The sequence below is a fragment of the Trematomus bernacchii genome, unplaced genomic scaffold, assembly GCF_902827165.1.
Source record: "Trematomus bernacchii unplaced genomic scaffold, fTreBer1.1, whole genome shotgun sequence".
Taxonomy (NCBI): Eukaryota; Metazoa; Chordata; class Actinopteri; order Perciformes; family Nototheniidae; genus Trematomus; species Trematomus bernacchii.
Genome location: NW_022988043.1, coordinates 20,385,527 through 20,397,350, shown reverse-complemented (window position 1 = coordinate 20,397,350; position 11,824 = coordinate 20,385,527). Strand labels below are relative to the sequence as shown.

The window sequence follows — 11,824 nt, the reverse complement described above, 5'->3', positions numbered from 1 at the left end:
CCAGAACTGCAGCAGTGATCCAGCAGAAGACTGGGATCAGACACATGATGTGGAGGCTCCTGGAGCTCTTGATGTGAGAGATTATTCTGCTGGACAGTTCTTCATCAGTCGAACTATTCCCTGAAGTACCTCGTCCTTCTGGGCGTCAGTGAAGCCTCGTACTTCTGTTACCCTGTCCACACACTCAGGAGGGATCTGATTAGCCGCTGCAGGTCTGGAAGTTATCCAGACGAGAGCCGAGGGAAGCAGCTTCCCCCTGATGAGGTTTGCCAGCAGCACGTTGACTGAGGACTGCTGTGTGACATCAGACACAACCTCACTGTTTCTGAAATCCAGAGAAAGTCTGCTTTCATCCAGGCCGTCAAAGATGAACAGCACTTTACAGACAGCCAGCTGCTCTGCTGTGACCTTCTGTAAGGTCGGATGGAAAACATGGAGCAGCCTGAGAAGACTGTACTGCTCATCTTTGATCAGGTTCAGCTCCCTGAAGGAGAGCGGGATCACCAGACTGACATCTTGGTTTCCCAAACCCTCGGCCCAGTCCAGAGTGAACTTCTGCACTGAGAAGGTTTTTCCAACTCCAGCGACTCCGTTGGTCAGGACCGCTCTGATGTGAGTCTGTTGGTCAGGTAAGGCTTTAAAGATGTCCTGGCACTTGATTGGAGTGTCATGGAGGGTCATCTTCTTGGAAGCTCTCTCAAGCTGCCACACCTCATGTTGGGTATTACCTCTTCACTCTGTCCTTGTGTGATGTAGAGCTCAGTGAAGATGCTGTGAGGAGGGTTTCACTTGTATCAGTTCCTTCAGTCACATGTTCACATCTCCTCCTCAGACTGAGCCTATGTTCATCTAAAACCTCCTGAAGACCACTATCTGCTGAAAGAGAAGGAAACAGGGGAGAATAAGGACAATTATTTTTGAGAAAATGTTATTATAACAAGAAAGAGACAGTTAAAAAAGTTAAAACAACTTGATGTCTATGCACTACAACAGTATACCTAATCGAAAATAAATCAGGAAGAATCCTGGAAATGAACACAGAATCCCACCACACAGCCACCTGATATCTTACTATTTTCTGTAGAAGTTCTTTGCAGGCTAACGTTCTCCTTAAAGGGGACCTCTTATGCAAATGCACTTTTTGATGTCTTTTATACATAAATAGTGTCCCCGGTGTGTAAGGAGACTCACAAAGTTTCAGAAATACAACCCTCTCTCTCTTTCCTCCTACCCACATCTCTAAAAAAAACGGCGGTGCAAACGAGCAGATCCAGGATTTGGTTTCCTATGACGTCATTGGTGAAATGTGGCCACACGTGACACGTCCCAACCTATCGTCTCCGTACTACACGTGACACGTCCCACCTATCGTCTCTGTATACAGTCGTCTAGCTGAATCCCCTCTCGCAGCTGTGTGTCTGTGTATGCAGGATGTCTGCAGGAGGCACTTAGAGTAAAGTTGTTATATATAATACATATATATGATATACTTAACCTTAAGTTTTGCCATGAGGCTGTTGTTACTTCCTTTAACAAGAGCTAGCTGCTCTTAGCGAAACAACAGTTAGCAGCTAACGTTTTCTGCAGTTTGTGTTTCCACTGAAAACGTGATGTAGTTATTTAAGGGTAAGTTAACTAAACGTTATCTTACAAGTAGAGAGAGTTAAGTTTTGTTTAAAATCGTCAATGTAATGCACCTTAGAGGTTTTGTGTTGAACATGAATTTAGCTAACTGTAGCTCACTGTTAATGTTAAGCTGTACTTGCTGTGGCAGCTCGCTTAATAAGAGGGTGCTTCATTGTAAACTTTTCTTACAAATGTGTGTTAAATCTACCTGAAATTGTAGGGAGAGTTTTTTTCTACTCAATGATACAGACCATTGTTGAGGAGATGCAAAACATACTGTAAATGAGTTGGGTCCGACATATACTTTGAGCAGTGGCGGCCGGCCCATAGGGGCGCTAGGGGCGCCGCCCCCCCTCTTCCCACATTAAAAATATATATTTTTTATTTTTATTTTTATTTTTAATAAACAAGGTAAATATTATATAATTGGTATCAGTAAAATGTATAATCTACAATAAAATCTCGTTTAAAATTGTGTTACGATGTCTAAAGTTACTGATAAATCACATGTTTCCTGCCTGGCCTTGCCCATGTATCATTACTCCCTCTCGTCTGGGCGCTATGCACAGTGCCCAGACGAGAGTGCAGCAAGTGCAGCAGAAGCCAACTGTTGCTATCTATGCCGCCGAAACATAATTTCAGCCAATCAGCGTCGTCAAATCTGATGGTCACAGGGCTCCTACGTGAGCGCCCGGTGCAGTCTGTGAGTTATTTGGACTCGTATCCAAGGAGACAAAACAGAAAGCTGTCATACACTCTGGAAGCTACCATTAGCAGCTAATGAAAACTCTGTTTTTGACATAAAAATTGAATTATGGATCATCAATCATTTTTCAAAGTGACAGACACATTGGATTAACCTATGGATTAACCTTCAGCTGCGTTTTTCTCGTTTTTGATCAGAATTGTTATTCTGCAAAAGGTGAGCATATCTCCGTGTTTTGCTACCTAAAGTAAGCATATTGTGCCTCATATGTACAAGGTTAACATTGAAAGTGATGAGGATATGTCCCAATGCGTCTCAATGTACATGTTACTCCAGCTGCATATCAGTTTACTCCACTCAAATGGCACAAAACTCACGTTCCATGGACAGACGTGTAATACACTCAAATTACAATAGATGGAGCTCTAGACTAATTTATAAAATTTGTAAAAAATGTTGTTAACACTCTGGGTGTGTGAGACGAGTGAACCAAAACGTAAATTAAAACAGTTTAATCGAGTTTGAGCACTAATATACCCATGTTTTGAACACTTTAGCGGGGTAAATGTGTTATCTTTTCACCCTGGTCCTGAATTAAAACAGTTCACCCGACTTTAAACACTAATATGCCCATGATTCGTGTCAGCCTGCAAACAAGCAGCAGTCTGCTGTCATTTGAAACATGTTCCCCGACTTTTTAACACACTTTTACCCACGTTTTGAGCACTTATTCCTGGGTCAATGTGTTCTCTTCCCCCCCTGGGTGTGTGTATGTCTGCCTGGAAGTGTGATATGCTGCTTAAAGCAGTGATTCTGCTGTTTTTAGTTTATTGTACATTTAATAAAGACAGTGAGGTGCTGTACCCTGGGTCTCTGGGTCTATGGGTCTCTGAGACCCTGCTAACAGCAGTGATTCTGCTGTTTTTAGCTCATTGTACATTTAACTAATTAAATATTATTAATATGTACATTATCCCGTCTATACTGACACGTTTATGTCCATAACTCCGGATGTTTATGTCGTCCAATGTACACTGTCTAAAAATGACAATAACGAGTTAATTAAAACATTTTGGCCGCTGATAGGCGGCCTGCCATGCGCACCTTGAGTCCCCGGGCCCCCTGACTTAAGCACACTGCCTTGGACAAAACCCCATGTGCATAACTGCCAGACAAGCGTGCCCTTGGTAACCTAGAAATATGAAAAGTGTCTGAGTGTCAGGAGTCCGCAGTTGGATGCTTAAGGGCGGACGGTAGACCACCACAAAATCCACCCCTTGTTAGTCTTACCAGGGGCACGAGGTTCTGGAGGGTGTGAATATCTGGGTTTAGTCCGCAGTTGGATGCTTAAGGGCGGACAGTAGACCACCACAAAATCCACCCCTTGTTAGTCTTACCAGGGGCACGAGATTCTGGAGGGTGTGAATATCTGGGTTTAGTCCGTGGTGGGGGAGTGCTTAACTGCGGGGGCCCGGGGACTCACGGTGTGCAATGTTATGGAGGTGCCACTGTTAGGGGGACATGCTGGTGGTCATTAGTCCGTCCTTTGGGGCTCTGTGAGCGGGTAAAGAGAGGTGGTTTTCCCGGTCTCCGCCCTGGAGGTGTGAAATAAACAGAGTCCCACTGTTAGGGACTGGTGCTGGAGGTCTCTAGTCCGTCCTTCGGGGCTCTGTGAGCGGGCAAATAGATGTGGTTTTCCCGGTCTCCGCCCTGGAGGTGTGAAATAAACAGAGTCCCACTCTGCATTTAAACAGATTCACCAGTTTATAACATTACTTTAGCCCTGATCAGAGCCCTGTTTTATGGGTAAGACAGCGATGTGCTGTACCCTGAGTCTCTGGCTCTCTGAGACCCTGCTAAAAGCAGTGACTCTGCTGCCTGCATTTAAACAGATTAACCAGTTTGTAACATTACTTTAGCCCTGATCAGGGCTAAAGCCCTGTTTTCTGGGTAAGAAAGCGATGTGCTGTACCCTGGCTCTCTGGCTCTCTGAGACCCTGCTAAAAGCAGTGAGTCTGCTGCTTGCATTTAAACAGATTCACCAGTTTATAACATTACTTTAGCCCTGATCAGAGCCCTATTTTATGGGTAAGACAGCGATGTGCTGTACCCTGGCTCTCTGGCTCTCTGAGACCCTGCTAAAAGCAGTGAGTCTGCTGCCTGCATTTAAACAGATTAACCAGTTTGTAACATTACTTTAGCCCTGATCAGAGCCCTGTTTTCTGGGTAAGAAAGCGATGTGCTGTACCCTGGCTCTCTGGCTCTCTGAGACCCTGCTAAAAGCAGTGAGTCTGCTGCCTGCATTTAAACAGATTCACCAGTTTATAACATTACTTTAGCCCTGATCAGAGCCCTGTTTTATGGGTAAGACAGCGATGTGCTGTACCCTGGCTCTCTGGCTCTCTGAGACCCTGCTAAAAGCAGTGAGTCTGTTGCCTGCATTTAAACAGATTCACCAGTTTATAACATTACTTTAGCCCTGATCAGAGCCTTGTTTTATGGGTAAGACAGTGAGGTGCTGTACCCTGGGTCTCTGGGTCTATGGGTCTCTGAGACCCTGCTAACAGCAGTGATTCTGCTGTTTTTAGCTCATTGTACATTTAACTAATTAAATATTATTAATATGTACATTATCCCGTCTATACTGACACATTTATGTCCATAACTCTGTATGTTTATTGAGTCCAATGTACACCGTCTAAAAACGACAATTGTGACTGAATTAAAACAGTTTGACAGCATTTTAACACTCATATAGCCATGTTTGCAGCCCTGTTCCCTGGGTAACAATTGAATTACCCTCTCCTGTTGAATTAAAACATTTCCCACGGCTTTAAACACTAATATACCCATGGGTGTGTGTGGCACCATCTGGTGGAACATTTGTGAATTACACTCAAATCCAAAACTTTAATGTTTTTTATCTTAGCGAAATAATGGTTTAATGACCCCAATGTAATGATCATTTATGATTCTGCAGATGTTGTCTACACGTGTATCACAACGGCTTATTTTTAGAGTGATTTGGAAAACTCGGTTAGCGAGGTTTATTTTTGTCAATATGAGATGCACTGTTTTCATGTCCCATGTACATATCTGTACATATGGCCTCACGCACTACCAACATATACTAACGTAGAGCTACGTCGTGTGATGTCTGTATTTGCTTCCCCTGTCACGAGTTCTGATCGCTCAGTGATGATACTTATATTTCTAGAATCTGTGGAATCTCAGTTTGTTAGCACAGTTTATGCTGTAGAAACTATGTCCAGGACAAGGTGTTTGGAAGTTTTGGAAGATTCATAGCTAACCACACTGAAGTTATGGAGGTATTGATCAGTCTTCTCATATTTTTAAGCCTCAATTGTCCTTCCCCCCCCCCCCCTCTAACATCACCAGAAGTCATAATTTAGGGGGTCTTTTCTAAAAAAAATGCCCCCTAGTATTGTTTGATCACCGTTTCCACAGCCCCACCTAAAATATTTTCCACCAGCCGCCACTGACTTTGAGTAATGTTACTTTGCTGCTAAAAAATGAAACATTATCAGATGAGGACATCACCAAAGTGTGTGAGTCTGTCAGGGGATTTGATCTGTTCTCTGCATGTCGTACGTGTACCAGTGTTAATTTCGTCAACGAAAACTATGACGAAAAATGTTCGTCAACGACCTTTTTTACATGACTAAGACGAGACGATGACGAGCTAAAAATAGATTCTTGATAACGAAAATTTGACGAAATGTATATTTAGTTTTCGTTGACGAGACGAGACGGGACTAAGGTGTTAATGGTGGACTATCGGACATTCAAAATGCAGGGTATTTCCCCCCAATTGCCCGTCTTGTCTGTCAAATGCATCTTGCATTTCTAACTTGCAATATCATTATTTCCGCTCTCTTCACTCCAGAAGAGCGATCTCCTCTCTGTGTGCGGGGGGCGGGGCCTAACAGACACGCTGCAGCGGCACACAGAGATCTGCCGGGGACGGAGCGTTCAGAGAGTATGAGAGTATAGAGCAGGGGCGGACTGGCCATCGGGACGTTCGGGACGAATCCCGATGGGCCGGTACTGAAGTGGGCCGGTCGGACGACGTGGGCCGGTCGGATAAGTCACTAGCACCCCCCCCCCCGTCGACAATTTCCTCGCGGTATTAACTTACGGTACCGAGGTGGGCCGGCGGTACCGAAGTGGGCCGGTCGAGAGTCCCGGGCTGATTTATAGTCCCAGTCCGCCCCTGGTATAGAGACACTCTACAAGTCTCGATGTGGACAAAGCTCGTTTGCCATGTTTTCGCGTTGACACGAGTAGAGTAGTCTGTCCAAACAGCCGGCCAAAAGGCGTCATATTCAGTCGGAGAAATGCACCATTTTCGACTTCCTTAACTCGTAGCTCTGTTGCCCCAATTACGAGTAACGTTATCACATCAGGTGCGCAGAGGTGGGAGAAGTACTCAGATCTTGTAGCTAAGTAAAAAAATACCATAGTGTAGAAAGAGTTCCTCAAGTCAAAGTATGATCATCAAAATATATTTAAAGTAGCGACAGTAAAAGTAGTCATTGTGCAGATTGGTCCATTTCAGAATAATATATATGATATGTTTTATAATGATTGATCATTAAAGTGTTCTCAAAGCTGGTAAAGGTGCAGCTAGTTTGAATGACTTTGTATACTGCAGGGTAGCTTGTGAATTTACTCCAGGTGGAACTAAAGTCTGAGTTAACACTTGATTATATTTCACATCATTCATCCACATCTGTAAAGTAACTAAAGGTATTAAATACATGTAGTGGAGTAGAAGTACACAGTAGCAAAACATTTAAATACTCCAGTAAAGTACAAGTACCTCAATATTTTACTCAAGTACAGTACAATATTTTAAAATAATTATATATATTTCATTTATTTCACATTTAAATAAAGCAATTAATTCGGTTAACAATTTGTTAGTTTTTTCCTTTAAAAAAATAACAAAAAGTAAATACAAGAATACCGTTAAAGTACCGGATTGATAAGCAGTATTGATAAGACTAGTAGTACCGTAGAAAACCTTAACGATACCCATCCCTAGATATTACACAAGTAAAGTGTTAAGAGAGTGAAATGTTGCTTTACGAATTTCAACACTTGATGCTGTCACCTTGATTACAATGTCAGAAACCTGTATTTGCCTAACTGAATTGGTTTAAAGAGAGAAAACATTTTGACTAAAAGTTGACTAAAATGTAATTTTTCATTGACTAAAAGTAGACTAAAACGTTTTGAGTTTTCGTCGACTAAAACTCGACTAAAACGTTTTGAGTTTTCGTCGACTAAAACTAGACTAAAACTATGAAGGATAGAAATGACTAAAATGTGACTAAAACTAATAACCATTTTCGTCTAAAGACTAAGACTAAGACTAAATCAAAAACAGCTGCCAAAATTAACACTGACGTGTACACACTGCTCTGGTATTAATTACAAATATAATTGTAAAATGTAAGTCTCTCGCTCTTGTCATTATTCAGGCTTTGCATTTGAACTCCTATGACTGGTTGCGGATTTGAAGGGAACGACTTCCTAGCCTTCCTGACATCCCGGAAAAAGGTGAGATTCTAATCCATTTAATGCCAAAAGCAAGTTATTGTTTTAAACTTTTTGAATATGATTTTTTGGGGAATTTCAGTTTTATTGGATAGTAGAGATCTACTGGAAACAGTGGAGAGGGAGGAGATGATATGCAGCAAAAGGCCCAGCCGGATGGTTGCTGCTCCATGTGGAACGTGTTCTATCAGGTAAAGCACTTTGGTACCCAGTTATTTATGGTATTGAGTTTGAATTTAGCCTTTTTAATGTAATTTCCAACAGTGCATTGTAAAGACTGAAAAAACAGGCTCTGGGCTTAACAGGTTAAAGCTTGACATGATTTGGTGTTTACTTAAGAAGATGTTTGTCCTCCTGTGTTGTCTTATTTCCTTATCTTTCTTTCAGGTGTAACATCTACCAAGGGTTGTACATGACATAGACCTCCTCCACCTCTTTGCTGTCCTACTAGTCAACCCTTCTGATCAGAGCCTTTTCTAAATAGTGGTAAATTGTTTTACAGTTCAGTGTTCGTTAATTTAGCAACTTAATGCTTTACTGCTGTTGAATAAACCCTATATTGCTAGTGATTTTATTAAAACTATGATTTGCAATCTTTTTGATTCCAATTACAATAATCTTGTTGTTATAATTGGAAAACACATCTTAACATCCACCAGCAATCAATAAAACAAATCATCCAACACAAAATAGAAGAAATCTGGACCTATTTCTTTTCATACAACAGCATCTATTGGGACTGCTCATTGATGTCATCAAGGGCCATTGAGTCTAGCTTTTGCAGTCGGCCTCTTAGAATGTTTATAATTTCTTTGTCTCTTAACATTCCTATAATAATTAGTTTGTTGATTGTTGGTATTGTTTTGTTCTTTATTTTTGTTGTGAGAATCACTTTGCAATTGTGTAAGTGCTATATAAATAGTTATACTAATATTATTGTTGTTACCATCATTACTATTATTAATAATGTTTTCTTTGTTTTCTTTGTTTTCTTTATTCATCGCTGCAGAAAGCATCATGCCAGCCCACATCAAACACCTGATCAAGAACTTGTGAATCTTCAGGCAGAAAATATGAAAACACCTGTTCAAAATTCCAGTTCCCTGTACATGGAACCATGCCTGTCCTCTGTTCCACATGTCTTCAGTCAGTTCTGGACCCTATGACTCGGACACTAGTCCTACCAAGGCTCATTAGAGGTAAGCAATGGTAGGAGAGGAGTGGAGTTATCTTTGTATTTAGGCTGTAAGTCTTTTTTCTTATCATACATAGTGTTACTGTTTTTGTTACCATTTAAATATTGAATTCTATTAATTACTTTTATTTTAAATCAAATGCACCTGTTAATATATTTATTTTGATGTGTAGGTTGATTTGCAGGTTGGCTGTTATTTGTATAATTATTGTATTGTTACTGTGTATTTTATTATATTAACTAGCTATGTATTGCTATTTATTAAATTAAAATACTGTAATGAACACTATACAATGTCTTTATGTTGGTAGATACCAGAATACATGACACAATGAATCTTTGTAATATATTTATGTTATCTGGTTTAAATAATCATACCAGTATTTAAACAATGTATGCTGGTCACCTGGAATCCTGGTAAGCTTCCAGCATGGTATATTTAATACTATTATTAAACAAAAGCGGGTGATAGATGGATAAACCAGCCATCCTGGCCAGCTAAAGTGTCCAAAACCACTCTAAACCAGCCAACCATTCCAGCCTAATATCTACTGGCTGGTCAATTTACAACAGCCTGACCAGCTACATTGATCTAAGCTGGTTTTTTTCAGCAGAGTTATTATTATTTATTTACTATTTATTGAGAATCTCTATGAATTATAGTCAAATGTATATACCAGTCTGTGTTCTATTGCCTGAGCCAAGTGCACCTGCTACATTACGATTTATTATTATTGATTTACTATTTATTGAGAATCTCTATGAATTAAATGTATACCAGTCTGTGTTCTGTTGCCGCACCGGATCTCCGGGAGTAATATGGTCTGTGTTTACAGCATGCTAACACTCAGAGCTAACGCTGTACTGGAGAGAATATGTGTAACGTGATGTCCTTGCGGTAAACCCTGCGAGAGAGAAACGTTTGAGCTCCATACTGTTTCAGAAATAATGCTTGTAAGTGGTTTGGAGCATAATATAGCATTTAATCACGGCAGCGTTTAACTGAGTTTCTCCCGGTAAAAAACTCTCTTATACCCCTTTCACACCAACGCAACTCCGGTTCAAGCTCCGTGCTAGAGCTTTTCAGGTTCAGAACCGGTACTTATCGGTTTAGCTCCGGCTCTTTCACACCGCTCAGCAGCCCGACTGGTGCTGCCGCTGCGGCGTCATGACGTCACAGTTTACGTCGCTGATTTTCTCCCCAACGGAGCTCACCTCACAACAACAACGGGCCGGGAGACTTGCGTTGCTTTTTAATCATTACGAAGCCAGATTAAATTAAATAACGACTTCTTCCAACCTTATACTTTCTCCAGAGTGCCGTGGTTCATTGTTTATTAATGTGTTTCAGCGGCATTTACCGACCGCTGCAGTGCTGCTGCTCTTCCACGAGTGTATTCTCCCGTTAGCTCCGGGTTAGCTCACACGGCTCTAAAGTATTCACTGTCTGACTGTCACACAAGCAGCTGATACATATCCCCGTTCCCTTTAAGTGAATGTGTGTCAGTCTGAATTGACGCTGTTTGGCATCACAACGCTGTTATGAAAGTTTCTCTGGTATAACATGGGTGATGTTAGCATAGCAACCGAAGCTAAACTGACTACTTGCTAAGCCGTTTTCTACAGGCACTTTTTACCGACGTATTTTTCATTATGATTCTACTTGTGATAGTCGGACATGACAACCTGTGCAGCCCATGTATTGATTCCATCCGATAGCTGCTATAATAACAAACAAAACGTCTGCCTGCTCTCCACAATGATCAATAACAGCGAACGGATGGTCAAAGTAAGGTACAAATAAACAGAATCACACGAAGCCTGGTTAGTGTTGCCTGACTTTATAAAGTGTGTTTTTTTTTTAACAAGTGTGTGGTCGTTCTATACCCCATTCACACCAACGGTGTTTCGGGGCCGGTTCGGTGCTGGTGCTTGAAAAGCACCGGGTTTTCCTGTTCACACCGCAGCGGAGCAGCCTCTAAGCTCCGGAATCCGGTTCGTTTCGAGCACCAAAAAGTTGTCCGTGTAGAAGCAAGAACCGCTTACGTCGGAGGGGGGCGAGATTAACCTGAGATAACAGTTAAGGCGAGTACGGCAAATAAAAGTTGTAACCAGCAGTAATGCTGAGCAAAGTGACTAGAACGCAACCACACACTTGTAAAAAAAAAAAACGCTTTATAAAGTCAGGCAACACTAACCAGGCTTCGTGTGATTCTGTTTATTTGTACCTTACTTTGACCATCCGTTCGCTGTTATTGATCATTGTGGAGAGCAGGCAGACGTTTTGTTTGTTATTATAGCAGCTATCGGATGGAATCAATACATGGGCTGCACAGGTTGTCATGTCCGACTATCACAAGTAGAATCATAATGAAAAATACGCCGGTAAAATGTGCCTGTATAAAACGGCTTAGCAAGTAGTCAGTTTAGCTTCGGTTGCTATGCTAACATCACCCATGTTATACCAGAGAAACTTTCATAACAGCGTTGTGATGCCAAACAGCGTCAATTCAGACTGACACACATTCACTTAAGGGGAACTGGGGATATGTAACAGCTGCTTGTGTGACAGTCAGACAGTGAATACTTTAGAGCCGTGTGAGCTAACCCGGAGAATACACTCCCGTTGAAGAGCAGTCAGGACTGCAGCGGTCGGTAAATGCCGCTGAAACACATTAATAAACAATGAACTCTGGAGAAAAGTATAAGGTTGG

At 41.6% G+C, this 11,824-nt stretch overlaps 1 protein-coding gene across 3 annotated transcripts in view; it reads right to left on the bottom strand.

Annotated features, from left to right (window-relative positions):
- Positions 1–492: 492 nt before the first annotated feature.
- Positions 493–11,824, bottom strand: part of LOC117472370 — a 31,881-nt gene continuing 20,549 nt past the window's right edge. For 2 of the 3 annotated variants that reach the window (XM_034117519.1, XM_034117520.1), the window contains exon 7: positions 493–876. In XM_034117519.1, the coding sequence (XP_033973410.1) occupies positions 725–876 (152 nt within the window). In that variant the 3' untranslated portion in view covers positions 493–724. The remainder of the gene's footprint in view (positions 877–11,824) is intronic. The other variant, XM_034117521.1, reaches the window with a different exon arrangement.